The following is a 17,831-nucleotide window of genomic DNA, read 5'->3' as shown; positions in this document are numbered from 1 at the left end:
TTATATATTTTTTTTATAAAACTGAAACAATAAAAATTTGATATTTATTTGATTAAACTAAAACTTAAATATCAATTACTGTTTTCAAATTTATACAAGAAAGTTACTTTGGTCTAGTAATTAATCTGATCTTACTTGTCCACCAGTATGAGAATTTGAACCTTCCAAAAATTAATTTTTAATTTTACAGAATTTATCTAAAATGACATCATTTGATAAATTAACGGATGACTAATATTTTTGACGTCAATATATATATAAACACGATTTTGAGAGTTTATTATTATTTTTAAATTTTACATTTTACAGAATTTATAAAAAACGACGTCGTTTGATAGATTAATGGTTGAATAACACCTTTGACGATTAATATATATATTAGCACAATTTTGAGAATTTATGTAGTGTTTTTGAATTTTTTGTTTAATTCAGTATGAAATATGCACTACTATAAATTTCAGAAAGGAAAAGGCACAACACTTAAAGTTTATGTAGTATTTTAGAGTTTTATGTAATTTGGTATGGAATACCCACCACTTCAAAGTTTGGGAGGAAATAAGCACGACGGGTAAAGTTCATGTTGAAATAAACACTTTTCCCAATGATTCAGTCACAGTCACAATTAATTTTAAAAAAAAAATTCCAAAATGACATAATTTTGATAAATTAACGGATGACTAACAGCTTTGATTATCAATATATATATAAGCACGATTTTGAGAGTTCATGTAGTATTTTTGAATTTTTGTTTAGTTCGGTATGAAATATGCACTACTGTAAAATTCGTGAAGGAAAAGGTACAACGCTTAAAGTTCATGTAGTATTTTTTGAGTTTTTATGTAGTTCGGTATGAAATATGCACTATTACAAAGTACAGGTAGGAATAAGCACGATGGATAAAGTTCAGGTTGAAATATGCATTTTTCCCATCCGAAAGCTTGTAAATTTCATGTTTGTTACTAACACTTGTGATAATAAACAATTATTTTATGAATATCTTGAATATTTTTTTAATATAAATCTAATTGATACAAAATAAATATAATAATGATGGCTCGGCTACGGCTCAAATATAGTAGCAATAACCAATTGCTATTGCAGAAGGATCAATCATGGCACAAAATATGAATTATAATCAATTTTTGACAAAAAGTAGAGATGCTATAATAAATTAAATGACATCATTCGAGTAAATGCTATAGTATCTGAATCTATCGTAGCATACCAAAAAAATCCTATCGTAGAGAAGGTACTTATGATGATTGACGTATATATAGCATTTATGCATTAGCTATCAAACATCTAATATGTTATATTTTTAGTGCTAACAATGTACATATTTCTTGTAGTGATAGATGATTATTGGATCTCTACATCAATCTTTAGTGGATGTTGATGAGTTTGGAAGATAGCTTTGGACACACATAACTTATGGGTTAAGAAATCAAAGACGAAGAGAATCCGCTTTGCATTCTGATGCGGTCACCAGATCAGTAACTGAAACAGAGGTCAACCCAAAGCCTTATTCAACCAGCCAAAGCGCCAACCAGGACGTACATGCACTAAAAATGACATATCTTACAAACGAGGAGGGTTTAAATCACGAGGATAATGTTTATGGATTCTACACTCAAGAAGGAGTCCAGGCCAATTGGAATCGGGCCAAACTATTCAGGGAGCAAGAAGTTATGAATTTTACAAGTCAGAAGTTTCTCACCCTGTCCATCTGCGAGTACTCGACTATAGAAAGAGATTCAAACTCAAGTAAGGAGCGGCCTGAAGCAAAGACCATCATATCATTCAAGAGGGATCTCTCAGATTTTCATAAAGCCCAAGATCAGGAGAAATGGACACGGAAATCAGAAGTTATGATCAATTTGCCAGAACCGGCCAAACCAGTTTTACACTCGCCTCAATTGGAAGCTAACCGGTTCAATCAGCTTCAAACCAGATATTGGCGACGAGGAGATCATTTCAACCAATCAGGAGGTATTCCAGAAGTCCTTAGCTGCACCAGAACCCAGGAGATCAGGCGGATCCTTGAAGAAGTCATTAAACCAAACCGGAGCCATATATGGACAATCTTCTGGTTGAATCTCTTCCAAGCCAATCAATTCCGACCAGAAGACATTCAGACTAAACCAAGGCCTTCAGAAGACATTATGCATGAGCCAGAAGAGTTCTATGAGTTCATTCCATGCACCAGCCCACATAGGATCAGGGGGATCCTCATTAACACAAAATTGCCTTATTTGGAGATTCTTGCTTTCAAACTCCAACAGCTCTTTTTCTTTGAGTTTATGCACGACATCAGCACCTTCCAAGCCATCCAGGAGATCCCAAGGAAGCTCTCTTATCCCCTTAAACCGTCCAGATTCAAGATTACTCAAGCTCCCCTTGACAAGCCAGAATCCCATCAATCTCTCCAACGGCTAGTTTCCGATTTTGTTGCTTTGTTTCATTTCTTTCTTATTCTATCTTTTTAGAATGTTTAGAGTCTTGTATCTGAGAATTATATAAGCCGAATGTCGTCCATTGTAGAAAGCACCCTCAATCAACAAGTTAATAAAAGTTTTCTTCAGTTTTATCAAAGTTGTTTTTTGTATAAAATATCGGTCTTTAGGATTCAAAGAGAGATTCTTTGTTGCCTTATTGATTTCGTGAGTCTAGTTTATTTGTGCAAATAAAACAAGCTCACTACACAGATAGAGAGAGTCAATCACTTCATTCCATCATTCCATCAGATTGAGAGATTCAATCAAACCTTCATCCGCAAATCCACTTCAAGTCCACCTTATCTATCCTTTTTCTTTCATTTCATTACTCTTATTATTGTTATTATCAACAGCATCTCATTCGTATCATCAGCATCTCATTCGTTTTGCATTTGTTTCAGGTTTATAACTTGATTCCAGTCATATCTCCCACCCGATCATCTTTTTGGTCAATCCATTCAAGCTCCCATCAACCATCTTGCCCACCCTGATTTCCAGCCTGCAACATTTGGTATCAGAGCTCAAACTCCTGAATCAGGTCATTCTATTCTTGCATCATTCATAATTTCTTGCATTTGTTTTTCCATTCATAAACCGAAAATCCATTAAAAAAATAGTTTTTGCATTGTTATTGTTCTTAAAAAAAGAAAATTGAAGAAGGAGTTGTCTAGTTTGATCCACTAAATTCTTTTGAAATTCTTGTCTAGTTGTTTGCATTCATTGCCCCGGCTCCAGTCTCCATTTTTAGATTTTGTGCATTCATTAAAAAAAAAAATATGCATTACATATTTGTTCTTGTTTGAATCTTGCATAAAAATAAAAATAAAAATGCATAGTATTTTATTAATTTCGTGCATACCATATTTGTTTCATAAGTTTATTATTTGCATTCAAAAAAAAAATCATTCAGCTTATTTTATATCATTTTGGGTTCAAGCATACATATTAGTTTCCATTTTCGGTTACTTGTATAAGAAAATTCAAAACAAATATATAAGTGTTAGTTTTGCATTTCATATTTATTTCATTGTGTTTATCACCATTCCATATTCTTTTCATTTCATTCTTACATAAATAAAATTAAAAAAAAAGTTATTAACAACATAATTTATATCATTTTTCATACTGGTTGTTTAATTGTTTGCATATCAAGAAAATTCAAAAACAAAAAATCATTGTTAATATGCTTTTTCCATCTTTGTTTAATATCATTCCATATTGATTCATTTCGTGTTTTCATTGAGAAAACCAAAAGAAAAATAATTTTGCATAATTGATTTCATCACATTGGCATATTTTCGGTTTGGTTTTAATAGATTGCATTTTGGTTACTTATTTTGGTTCGACCAGAACTTCCCATATCTTCACTTGCTCTTAGAGATTGTTTTCAGGAAGCAATGACAGAGGAAGAACATTGCCAAACCATGAAGGCCAGACTGAGCCAACACTTAGCAGCTATACAAGAGCTCAATGATAAGATTGCTCAGTTGGGAAAAGGAAATAAGCCACAAGGCAGATGACCAGCACATGGAGAAAGAAGATTTGGAGATGCACCATAGGCTGGCTATGTTGAGCCCAAGCCACCAGATCCTTCATGGATCACCCCATACCATACTTCTTCAACTCATAAATACTTAACTCATTCTTATCTTGATTTAAATCTGCTAATGAAGTTAAGATTTATTCTTTTTCAGGTAGTAGCTGGCCAGATGATTATTTATCATGGGAAAGAACCATGGATGATTTGTTTTCATACCAAGGCTTGCCAAAGAATGAGAGGCTAGCTCAGGCCATCAAACAATTATCCGGAAAGGCATACCAATGGTGGAAAAGAGTAGATTGTTCACAAGGTAAAAGTCCAAAAAAGGTTGTCACCAACTGGGAAGATCTTAAATGGGTCATGATCAGGAAGTATGTATCCTCATCACCATCACCAGATATTAGAGAAAGGTACCCAAGGAGGTTCTCTAACCATGGGTTTAAAGAGGCAAAGAGAGATGTACCAAAAGGAGGCCATAGAAGCTTGATACATCAAGACCAGATTCGGCCAAACCAGAGGCTGACGGTTTTATATGATCAATACCAGCCTTATGAGGTCCCAAAGGCCAAGGAGAAGAATAACTTTGTCAGCCAAGACACATTGGCCAGACACAAAGAAAAATCAGACAAACCGATTTTTCAAGAAAAGGCCAAGGTAAGTCCTATATTTTGTTTATAAATCATCTCCCACTGGTATGAGTCGCTTGTCTTTGTCCAAGAATGTTAAGACAGGTCCTGAGGTCCAGAAAGACACGATCTCCACATCCTTGTTGGAATCAAAAGCAGTCCATGATTTAAATCTAAGGAATAAAGAGATTCCAAACCAAAACAAAGAAGAGGCAACAAGCCAAGGCAAGTCTTCTAACTCTAAAAATTTAAATGATCAGACAAGTTATAGATTTCATCAAAGAGGATACTTTGCTGTATTTTGTCCAAGTAAGCAAGTATTGATAGAAACATCACTAGAAAAGAAAAGAGATTTATCTATGAAAAGTGATAGTTTTATTCAATCTGATTTATTGGTTCAAAATTATTGTGTGATGCACTTGTCTCTGTCAAAAGGTGTTGTAACAGGACTTAAGAAACAAGAATTCAAAGGAGAGGAACCCCCAGGCATCACCCTTGTGATGGACCAGAAGCTGGTTCAAGACACAATGCAGTCCATGTTGCTTAAAGAAGCAAAACCAGTAGTCAAAGTATCACACCAAGGTAAGTATCAAACAACACTTTTAGATACAAGGGCTGACGTTTTTGCTCTTGGTATAGGGGGAACAAATGAAAGCTATATGCTTACTGAAGTTCCAAGGAAAGAACCAGACCATAAGCCCAGCCATGAACCACCTCACAAGTGGAATTCTAGTGTTGAACAATGTGTTCACATGCCAAGGCTTAAGGTAAGTTTCTCTGATCTTAAAACGTCCAAGACACTTGATTATCCATGTATAATGCATTTGTCTTTGCCAAAAAGTTTTGATCCAGGAATAATACAAGAAGAAATTCATAAAAACCAAAGTCAAAAGTTGCAGAGAAGGCAGCAAACAAAAACAAGTTGTCCAAAGAAGAAAATCATTCTTCAACTTGTGGAAGCTATCAATGTAAGTCTGGAAATTTCAAATTATTTTTATCAGTGTCCAAACACAGATATAATGTACTTGCTTTTTGTCCAGAAAGTTGAGAATTTTTCAGGTTACAAAGAAGAAAGCTTCAAAAAAATCCTACCAGATTATCTTATATTGCTAGGAGGATCAATTACAATGAGGATCAGAAACGTGGCCACCACAAATTTGAAAGACCATCCAGTCCACAAGAGATGCAATGGCCATAAACATAGCAGAGGCGTGTGATCCTTTCAAATTTTTCCAAAGAACAGCCACCAGATGCATCATGCATCACTAAACCAAAATTATATCAAGGAAAGACTCTAAACTCTCAAAAGAGAATGAACGCTGACTTGCCCCATCTTGGTGCAGGTTATCCAGTTTTGAGGTCGAAAATTTGTCAAGGGGGAGGGTATGATGCGGTCATCAGAACAGCAACTGAACCAGAGGCCAGCCCAAGGCCTTACTCAACCAGCCAAGGAGCCAACCAGGACATACGTGCACCAAAAATGTCATATCTTACAAACCAGGAGGGTTTAAATCATGAGGCTACTTTTTTTATGGATTCTACACTCAAGAAGGAGTCCATGCCTATTAGAATCGGGCCAAACTATTCACGGAGAATTAAGTTATGAATTTTATAAGTCAGAGGTTTCTTAGCCTGTCCATCTGCGAGTACCCGATTTTAGAAGGAGATTCAAGCTCAAGTAAGGAGCGGCCTGAAGCAAAGACCATAATAGCATTCAAGAGGGACTTCTCATATTTCCATAAAGCCCAAGATCAGGAAAATGGACACGGAAATCAGAAGTTATGATCAATTTGCCAGAACCGGCCAAACCAGTTCTACACTCGCCTCAATTGGAAGCTAACCAGTTCAATCAGCTTCAAACCAGGAATTGGCGATGAGGAGATCATTTCAACCAGTCAGAAGGTATTCCAGAAGTCCTTAGCTGCACCAGAACCCAGGAGATCAGGCGGATCCTTGAAGAAGTCATTAAACCAAACCAGAGCCATATATGGAAAGATTGAAAAATCTTTCGGTTTAATCTCTTCCAAGCCAATCAATTCCTACCAGAAGACAACCAGACTAAATTAAGGCCTTCAGAAGACATTATGCACGAGCCAGAAGAGTTCTATGATCCTATGCACCAGCCCACATAGGATCAGGAGGATCCTCATTAACACAAAACTGCCTTATTTGGAGATTCGTGCATTCAAACTCCAACAGCTCTTTTTCTTTGAGTTTATGCACGACATCAGCACCTTCCAAGACATCCAGAAGATCCCAAGGAATCTCTCTTATCCCCTTAAACCGTCCAGATTCAAGATTACTCAAGCTCCCCTTGACAAGCCAAAATCCCATCAATCTCTCCAACAGCTAGTTTCCGATTTTGTTGCTTTGATTCATTTCTTTCTTATTCTATCTTTTTAGAACGTTTAGAGTCTTGTATCTGAGCATTATATAAGCTCAATGTCATCCATTGTAGAAAGCACCCTCAATCACAAAGTTCAAAAAAAATTTATTCAGTTTTATCAAAGTTGTTCTTTGTATAAAATATCGGTCTTTAGGATTCAAAGAGAGATTCTTTGTTTTTTTATTGATTTCGTCAGTCTAGTTTGTTTGTGCAATTCAAACAAGCTCAGTACACAGATTGAGAGAGACAATAACTTCGTTCCATCATTCCATCAGATTGAGAGATTCAATCAAACCTTCATCCGCAAATCCAATTCAAGTCCATTCTTTGATCAAGCTGAGAGTGATACACATCCAGCAGCTTGATTCCACCTTATCTATCATTTTTCTTTCATTTCATTACTCTTATTATTGTTATTGTCATCAGTATCTCATACCTTTTGCATTTGTTTCAGGTTTATAACTTGATTCCAATCATATCGCCCACCCGATCATCGTTTTGGTCGATCCATTCGAGCTCCCATCAACCATCTTGCCCACCCTGATTTCCAGCATGCAACACATTCGGAGCTGGAAGCGCTAAACTGAGAAATGGACAGCATGTTACAACATTCAACATGTCAGCATTTTGGGACTGATTGTAAAGACCTGATAGCGATGATAAATGAGTCCCAGGCATGGCTGACTTTCTTGACGGACCTAAACGAGATACAAAAACTGAAGAGAAGATTTAATGATTTCAGGATATCCTATATTCCTCGGGGACATAATGAGACTGCTGATTTTTTAGCTAGAATTTCTCGATCTTTTCATAAGGCTGTATGTTTTGTCGGTTATTCTGTTATGGTATGATTATCCATATCACATCAAGTTTGAGTGATAAATGGCCTTAAATTTTTTTTTTTTTTAAGAATTGAACTATGAAACTTAGTTAACTTCAACAAAACTAAGGTTGAATTTCATAATATCAAATAATTTCAACCGAAAAAATTATTAAAAAAATATGAACCATGGAAATAATAATTCACATCTATCTATATAAAGTATACATTTTTCTCTTCTTATGACATGTGGAAGGAGGATTTGTTGTGTCCTCTTTTTTGTCTTTTTACATTTTAGATCCTTCTTCTTTTAGATTATTGCAATTTGGTTCACTATTTTCTAATTATGTCATATCTAATCTTTCTCACACTAAACATCATCATTTGAAGTTTGATAATCTATTTTATTATTCAAAAATTTGAAAAACGAATAAAGAAATAAGTAAAAAAAATATAAATGTATTTTAAATATTTAATTTATTCACAACTAAAATAACATAAACTTTGGCTATTTTTTTGTTTACTATTTTCCATTATTTCATTTACAACTATATATTTATCTTGATATTAACCAAACTAAAGGAGAACACATAATCTAAACATAAAACCTCCATAATCACAGAGAAAAAATGCCAAAGTAACACTAACTCAATAAAGGTCCAGAGCTCAAAGGCCATCAAGAACGAAAACAAACTTACCCCACTTTATCATAGAGTGTCTTAGCCAGAACAATCAAAAGTCAGAAAAATGTAGAAAGATAATCTTGAGATAAAGCAATCCCTCGAATAAGAAAAAGTGTGATCAAGGACCAATGCAAAGAACCAAGAAAGCGGGTTAGAGGAAGAATAATCAACAGAAAGAAAAATCACCACGAAGCAGGAAGAGACATACATAACGAAAGATAAGCACAACCACCAGCTAAGAGGTAAGAAGCACCTCACAAACTAAACAAGCACAAAGAAGACACATATACCGGTGAAGAACCACAAAGCACTGGATAGAAGGGACCAAAGCTCCAAGAGACTAATACCGCACACTTACACTAAGGGAAGCAAGGGAAGAAGAGAACAACCTGAGTGAGGGAGAACGGAAGCCAACCCCAAGAAACCAGAGCCTAGACTTGAGACCAAAAACAATCTTCCAAATCTACAGAGCATACTCAGAGGAGAACACTATCCAAACTTGGAGTGACAAACATCGCGAAAGAGAGAGTCACAGAGACGCAAACAGCGATGAAAGCTGCAACGAGATGAGGGAACATAGATGGATGGGTAGACAAAACGAAATCATCAAATCGTTGAGTTGTCCTCGAGCTATAGAAGTCCGATCCCCAAAAACCATATCTTGAAAACAAAGACGAGAAGGGACTATCGATGGTAAGCTAACGATGAGGAAAACAACTTCAAATACAACTAAACACTGACCCAACCCAAGGAGATGTAGTTCCTAACATTAGCCGAAATCGAAGGAAGAAGAGGAAAAAAAGATGAAGAAGAACAAGAGCACATATGTGAGTCTTTTTCGGTGATGGTGAGAATCACAGCACACCTGAAAGGTAAACGAAATGCATAGATGGTGACGGCTCAATGTAAAAATATAGAGAGAGAGCACAAAACATCTTTAAAAAGTAATGTTCAAATAATTGGAAAAAATATTAATTTTTACCCTTAAACTATTAGCCTTAGAATCAACAAATGTTTAAATGTAAAATTATTGAAATTCAATATGCATTACCTTACAAACTCACTCCACCACTAATAAGTACTATTATACCCACACCAACACACTATTAAAAAAACAAACACATAATATGTTAGCATATCACCTATTTGTTGGAGATAAACTTGAGAATAACTTGATTGGCAAAATATCTAATCCTAGTTAGATTCAGAGTTATCTAAATAATATGTAAATCCTAATGCGATTAGGATAACTGTGGGTCTATATAAAGATATGCAAGAGTTTGCATAATGAGAGTGGAGTTTATGAGTTTGTGAGTTTGAGGTTTTGAGTGATTTTCCTCAAAGAGATTAATAAGAAGAGTTTCTTATTGTGATTCATATTGTGTGTTCTTGAGACTTGATAACTACATTTGGTATCAGAGCTTACGGACACGATCTGGAGCAAACGAAAGCAATGGGAAACCTCATACCATATACGAAACCAAGAGAAGGATCTTCCTCAATACATTGCCCGATGTTAAACGCAATTAACTATACGGTTTGGGCCATGAGGATCAAGGTTTTGCTAAAGGTACATGAGGTTTGGGAAGTGGTTGAAACCGAGACCGGCGACGTCAAGAAGAACAACATGGCTCTGGAGCTACTTTTCCAATCAATACCGGAAACATTAATACTACAGGTTGGAGAACTAGATACAGCGAAGAAAGTCTGGGAGGCCATTAAAGTACGACACATGGGAGCAGATAGGGTTCAAAAGGCACGCTTACAAACCCTAAGTTCAGAGTTTGAACGGCTAAGAATGAAAGAAACTGATACAATTGATGAGTTTGTTGGAAGATTGGCAGAACTCTCATCCAAATCAGCTGCGTTAGGAGAAAATATTGAAGAAACCAAACTTGTTAAGAAGTTCGTCAAGAGTCTTCCTAGGAAGAAATACATACACATTGTGGCATCCTTGGAGCAAGTACTCGACCTAAAGATTACACCGTTTGAAGATATTGTAGGTCGCTTGAAAGCTTTTGAGGAACGTGTAGCTGAAGAAGAAGAAGATACACAAGACAACCAAACAGAGCTGATGTACGCAAGCAATGAGTCTCAACACAAGAATCAATACAACAACAATTGTGAAAGCAACAACTACAGAGGACGAGGCAAAGGAGGACTGTTCTATAACAGAGGAAGTGGTCGCGGGCGCTATACCTACAACTATGATCACGATCGCTCAAAGATCACCTGCTTCAGGTGTGATAAGAATGGTCAATTTGCCATGGACTGTCCCGATCGACTATTGAAATTGCAGGAAACACAAGAAGCTAAGGATACATATACACAAGAAGCTGAAGCTCTGATGATGCATGAAGTGATATTTCTCAACGAAAGGAACATGAACCATCAAGACTTTGAGACAAACTTGGCAGGATAGAATACTTGGTAATTGGACAATGGTGCAAGCAACAATATGACTGGGAACCGAAGCTATTTTCGTACCATTGACGAGACAATCACAGGGAAAGTTCGTTTTGGTGATGATTCACGCATCGATATCAAAGGGAAAGGTTCGGTTCTGTTCGTGAGTGGAGATGGAGAGAAACTGGTTCTAGCCGATGCGTACTATATACCTGACTTGAGAAGCAATATCATTAGTCTTGGTCAGGCTACTGAGGCAGGCTGTGACGTAAGGATGCGAGGTGATTACCTTACTTTACATGATAAGGATGGCAAACTGATCACCAAAGCGAAAAGGTCAATGAACAGACTTTACAAAGTTCTCATGGAAGGTGCCAAGCCAAAGTGTCTACAAACACAGGTACTTAGTGAAGGTGATAGATGGCACGCTAGGTTGGGCCACATTGGGAAAGATTCAATGAAGTCTATGATGAAAAAGGAGCTTGTTACTGGAATACCTAACGTAGACGTCGGCCGAGAATAATGTTCTTCATGCTTACTTGGAAAGCAAGCAAGGAATACATTCCCAAAGGCAACTTCATATCGTGCAAGTCATGTACTAGAGCTCATACATGGGGATCTATACGGACCTATTAAACCCCCCCCCCCCCACGCCTTCAAGTAACAGGTACATATTTGTGCTAATTGATGATCATTCTCGTTATATGTGGTCGATTCTTCTCAAAGATAAGGGAGAAGCTTTTGATAAATTTAAGAAGTTCAGAGAGATTGTTGAGAAAGAAACAGGAGCAAGGATCAAAACACTTAGAACAGACCGTGGTGGTGAATTCTGTTTACATGAGTTTCAAGCGTTTTGTGAGACATATGGCATAGCTAGACACTTAACCGCTCCTTACTCTCCTCTACAAAACCGGGTTGTCGAAAGAAGAAACAGAACTCTACTAGGAATGAGAAGAAGCATCCTAAAGCACATGAGCATTCCAAACTACTTGTGGGGAGAGGCTGTGAGGCACTCTACATACATCATAAATCGTGTTGCTACAAGGGTTCTGTCTCAAACTCCTTATCAGATGTTTAAAGGGAAGAAGCCAAACGTGGAGCACATACGAGTATTTGTCTGTTTGGGTTATGCTAAGATCGACAGTGGCCACCTCAGGAAGCTGGATGACAGGTCACGGAAGCTAGTCCATCTGGGAACCGATCCAGGCTCAAAAGCTACAGGTTATATGATCCAACAAACAGAAAGATTGTAGTGAGCAGAGACGTTGTTTTTGACGAGAGTCAAGGCTGGAACTGGAAGTTAGTGGAGAAAGAAGTTAGTAGTGACCCAGGTAAGTTTAAGATTGCTTTTGGAGACTCTGGAAACAGAGGTATAAGCGACGATGATGATGATGTCGCTGAAATTGGAGACAATGATGATGATTCCGTTACAGAATTTTGGAGTGAGCCTCGTGTTGATGATGTTATGTTGAGAAGATCAAGTCGAGAGACCAAGAAGCCTAGCTACCTAGAGGATTATATACTATTGGCAGAGATCGATAGTGAGGAATTGTTGATGCTATTAAACGATGAGCCTTGGAGTTACAGTGAGGCAAAGGAATAAAAGGTTTGGAGAGATGCTTGTGATGATGAGATCATTTCAATCGAGAAGAATAAGACATGGGATCTTGTTGATCTTCCCATTGGAGCTAAGGCAATAGGATTGAAGTGGGTGTTTAAGATAAAAAAAAAATTCTGATGGAAGTATCAACAAGTTTAAAGCTAGACTGGTGGCAAAGGGATATATACAGAGACATGGGATCGATTATGAAGAAGTATTTGCCCCAGTTGCACGCATTGAGACCATCCGCTTCATCATGCAATTAGCAGCGTGCAATGGGTGGGAAGTACATCACTTGGATGTAAAAACAGCTTTCCTTCATGGTGATCTTAAGGAAGTCGTTTATGTTTCTCAGCCAGAAGGCTATGTGATCAAAGGAAAGGAAGAGAAGGTGTACAAGTTAAACAAGGCATGCATTATATGGCTTAAAACAAGCACCAAGGGCATGGAATGAGAAACTAAACAAAGTCCTTGAACAACTAGGTTTTGTTAAGTGTTCTAAAGAGCATGCGTTGTATAGAAGTAGAGAAAATGATCAACTTCTTCTGGTAGCTGTGTATGTTGACGATCTCTTGGTCACAGGGACAAGTATGGACACGATAACCGAGTTTAAGAGAAGGATGTCTAACAAATTTGAGATGAGTGACTTAGGGAAGTTAACATATTATCTTGGGATTGAGGTGTGCCAACATGAACAAGGAATTACTCTGAATCAAGAGAGATATGCGAAGAAGATTCTGAGTGAAACCAAGATGGATGAATGCAATGATGTACAAATACCAATGGACCAAGGTCTGCGTCTGTCAAAGGCGAGTAATGAGAAGAACATATATGAGAAAGAGTATAGAAGGAATATCGGATGTCTCAGGTATTTACTTCATACTACACCGGATCTTTCATACTTTGTTGGTGTTTTGAGTAGATATGCAGCAACCTATGGAGTCACATGGAGCAGCGCTGAAACAAATCCTAGGGTACCTGAAAGGATCCACGTCTTATGGATTCATGTTCAATCAAGGAACTGAAGGCGACCTGAGAGGCTTCAGGGATAGTTCTCATGCTGTAGATGAAGATGATGGGCGTAGTACAGCAGGGCATGTATTCTACCTTGGTGACAGTCCAATAACATGGTGTTCTCAGAAGCAAGAGACAGTTGCTTTGTCCGCATGTGAAGCTGAGTTCATGGCAGCAACGAAAGTGGCTAAACAGGCGATTTGGCTTCAAGACCTCTATGAAGAGATCACTGATCAGACACGTGAGAGGGTGGTAGTTTTGGTGGATAACAAATCGGCTCTAGCATTGACAAAGAATCCGGTGTTCCATGGACGCAGCAAATACATACATAGACGTTATCATTTCATTTGAGAGTGCGTTGAAAATGACTTGATTGAAGTTCAGCATGTACCAGGGGATGAACAAAAGACTGACATTTTGACAAAAGCACTTGGAAGGATCAAGTACAAGGAGATGAGAGAGTTGATAGGAGTTCAAGATGTTAGTCAAGTTAAGCTCAAATTTAAAGGGGAGAATGTTGGAGATAAACTTGAGAATAACTTGATTGGCAAGATATCTAATCCTAGTTAGATTTAGAGTTATCTAATGAAAATGTAAATCCTAATGCGATTAGGATAAGTGTGGGTCTATATAAACATATGCAAGAGTTTGCATAATGAGAGTGGAGTTTATGAGTTTGTGAGTTTGAGGTTTTGAGTGATTTTCCTCAAAGAGATTAATAAGAAGAGTTTCTTATTGTGATTCATATTGTGTGTTCTTGAGACTTGATAACTACAGTATTACTACATAACATGATAAAAATACCAAATAATGTTTTTAACAAATAAAAACAATCACATAATTAGTTAACAATATCATCCAAAAAAATAATAATTAACAGCAATAAAACAATATATAATCCAACTTTTTCCTTGATCAAAATCCTCTCTCTAGAATCCTCTGCCTTCTCACTAGATCTTTCAAATCTGAGTTCTCCTCCTCTGACTCCGGCTGCTTCCATAGAGCCGGGGTCGGGTTTAAATCCTTTGTTTTTTTTGTTTCTCTGGGTAGTTCGTTTCTCATGTCTTCCCTTTCACTCATCAGAGAGAATTTCTAGATCTGGATCTAGGTTCTGTCATACCTGAGTGATGAAGGCGGGGTTTGATCTTCCTGTGTTTTAATCGCTTCTCGGTGCATGCATAAACTAGTCGGATATGATTGAGTTCTGTTTTTGTAAAACCCTAATTTGATGTCTGATCTTGCATGTTGGTGTTGAGATCTCTTTGCCTCGTCTCTGGTTTGATCTTCAGCCTTTCTCGACTTTTCGTGTGTGGTTGAATCCATGGTCGTTTTTGAACCGCTCCTTGTCATTACCTCTCAGATCTGATCGAGATCTAATCATTCGTTATGCTCCAACTTGGCGGTTCAAGTCGTTACCTCTCCGACGTCGCTTCTACCGGTCAAAGGCTTAGGAACTCGAAGTTCTGTCTCACCAGTTTTGGAGCTATGGTTTTATTTGTTTGCGCTATTCATTATAGGTGGGTTCTTCGATGGTTTGTCGCCGAGATTGGCTTCATCGTCTTCTCTCGCACAGTCTCTCTGTTATCACCGACATGCAAGCTGTTCTTAACCGTTTGGGTTTCTTTTGGTCAATCATTGTTTGTTCTAGTTTGTGTATGTTTCTAAGCGTTTCAGTTGTCTATGTTTCTCCTCTTGTTTCCCATGTATGGACATCTGTTTCTGGAGACTATTGTTTAGTCTGCCGGCTCTTTTTCCGGGGTTTTCTTAACCGCCGGCGTTGTAATATTACTTTCGTTAATATAAATATCTTCTAGTGAAAAAAAAATTCTAACTTTTTTAAATAAAAAAGTGCTAAATAAAATATTTCATAAATACAAATTTTCTACGTGAATCTCGGGCCAACCACTAGGTTTTATTAAAGTTGGAACGTTTACACCAAATCAAAATTTAAGATTTACAGATGTCAGAAAAATTTCCCAAAATGTACCTCTTAACGTTTTTGGTCCTCTTGTTTGCTAAGCCAATTGATAAAGTAATTCCTACATCATTTAAAGGACATTTTACAATGGTAGTTTGAAGTTTATTAATGTTGAGCAATTGTGATTTACTATATTATTGGTTCTTTACCTATGGATTGCCATTTATATTATGCCATTTTTTCCCAAAAATAATTATCGAAAAATTTGATATTGTACTTTGGCCGACCTTACATGCACATATTCAGAGTATCTCTAATATAAAAAAAATTCTTCCAAAATAAAATAATTTTATAGTAGAGTTGTATTTTACTTCAACCCTACTCTACTTTAAAATGAAAATAGAGTAATAAACAAATAAAAATGAATTATTCTATTTATAGAGTAAATCTACCTTTTATTCTGCTAGAAATTAGAAAACAAAATAGGATTGAAGCAATTATTATTCTAAATGGAGTTTGGTGTAACAAATGGAGTGGGTTAGAGCTGATCTCACAATATTTGACAGAAGCTTCTGTAGAAAACATGGTAGGCTTTCAATGTCGCGAAGATCACAAGGTAAGTTTTTAAAGGAGGCTATCTCTTCGTAGAATAATGCTCCTAAATTGTACTCTATTATGCCAATTTGGTTTTGTTCTTAAGTTGAGGATGATAAACAAAGTGTGAAAAATCTCTTATATATTCATTGAGAAACATTACAACATTGTTTTGTAGCTACGTGTCACACCATGAAAATGAAATTCAGAATTTTTAGAGAAATATGTTGGTCCATCTTAACTTACATTATATTTTTTATTAAACTAACTATTAAATTGATAATTAATGTACAAAATAATATTCTCACATTTTTCTTAAATAAAAGCTACGGAATTGCCTAATATGATTAACGTATATATGAAAATTAAGGGTTATAAATAATAAATATTTGATATTAATTTTTGTATTTTAGCTTTTTTTGGTTTAATTTTATATTATTAAAATATATTAAGCAACCATATTAACAATTTAATAAAAATAATAATTTTTATATGTTATATTTTGAATTTTTAAAACGACTATAAATTACTAAAAATGTTAATTGTCTCACACTAAACTTTTGTGATCAATGGTTTACTTGCTTTTGGTAATGACAAGATACAAATGATCATAAATCATATGAATATGAAGTCTCATTTACTAGACATTCATATTATATATTAATATAGTTTAAAATTAAACTATATAACATATAAAAATACTTAAATATGATAATTTCTAAATTTGTATTGAAAAAGTATTGAAAGCTTAATATTTTAATTTTGAAATTTGTATTCAGAAAATCGTACATTAGAAATTTTTTGTTTATCATATGAGTGTGAATTCTCAGTAATAAATATTTACATTAAAATATACTATATATCTATGTCTATGTCACTGAAATTTAGTAATATATCATATAAAATAAAAAATAAATGATTGCTTTGATTTATTTATCAGAAAAGTATCGTAAATAAACAAGATGTATTGTTTTGATTTATGTGTTTAATCTAATTTAATTATATATATAATACATAAATGAATATAAATAAATAATAATAGATAAAAATTATTTTTATATATAACATTTATACCGAGTAATTGCGCTGGGTCTTAAGCTACGAAGTTAAGCCAAAACAAATCGAGCTTTCTCTCTCTACTTTAGAGAGAGATATTTTCTTTCAGTTACTTCATCACTCTTATCAAATTTCTATTTTTCAAAGGGAAAGAAATTGAGCTCCCTTTAAAAATATTATGACTGAGTGAATACATTTATCAGAGATGATTACAGTATTTATACATATGTGTACAAGTAGGGTACATGTAGAATATAGTAATTACAAGGAGGTCCTCTATCTATATCATATTTCCTTAACACGTGATGTTAGGAGTTTTCAAGGCTCCTAAGACAAATGTTGTAGTATAGTGATTGTCGAACCAGTTCTGAGGGATATCAAAGCAATGAGAATGCAAGTACTCACTTAATCTAAGTGCAACCAATGATTTAGACGAGTTTTAAGCTATGACTAAAACTAAAAAGCAATAACAGAATGATACTTTCTTGACTAAGGGAAAAGAGAACTCATGGGCATAGGGATTAGACCTTGGGTGATCAAGTTTCGAACTAAGGATGACAAATGATCAATCAAACTATCGACCTTAAGCCTAGACACAATTCTAAGCAAATTCTATGTCTAGATGAATGCTCATTTGCTAACATATCTCAAACATCAAATGTCTTTGGTTGAATAATATGAAAGCAATCATTA

At 35.7% G+C, this 17,831-nt stretch overlaps 1 protein-coding gene across 1 annotated transcript; it reads left to right on the top strand.

The window, feature by feature from the left end:
• Window positions 1–13,146: 13,146 nt before the first annotated feature.
• On the top strand, window positions 13,147–14,140 carry LOC106297525 (uncharacterized mitochondrial protein AtMg00810-like). The gene is made up of 3 exons (XM_013733749.1): window positions 13,147–13,417; window positions 13,479–13,870; window positions 13,955–14,140. Exons 1-3 carry the CDS (start codon window positions 13,147–13,149, stop codon window positions 14,138–14,140), a joined length of 849 nt encoding a protein of 282 aa, XP_013589203.1.
• The last annotated feature ends 3,691 nt before the right edge of the window (window positions 14,141–17,831 follow it).

This window comes from Brassica oleracea, chromosome C6 (genome assembly GCF_000695525.1).
Source record: "Brassica oleracea var. oleracea cultivar TO1000 chromosome C6, BOL, whole genome shotgun sequence".
Classification (NCBI taxonomy): domain Eukaryota; kingdom Viridiplantae; phylum Streptophyta; class Magnoliopsida; order Brassicales; family Brassicaceae; genus Brassica; species Brassica oleracea.
The sequence above is the reverse complement of the archived record's forward strand: the minus strand, read 5'-3'. Positions and strand labels throughout refer to the sequence as shown.

Bases quoted from the DNA above. Each gene is read 5' to 3' on its own strand.
- LOC106297525 (XM_013733749.1), top strand. From the start codon at position 13,147: ATGGACACGATAACCGAGTTTAAGAGAAGGATGTCTAACAAATTTGAG. The intron at 13,418-13,478 runs GTCTCAGGTATT...TGTTTTGAGTAG, and splicing joins GTATAGAAGGAATATCGGAT to ATATGCAGCAACCTATGGAG. The intron at 13,871-13,954 runs GTGTTCCATGGA...ATTGAAGTTCAG, and splicing joins TAGCATTGACAAAGAATCCG to CATGTACCAGGGGATGAACA.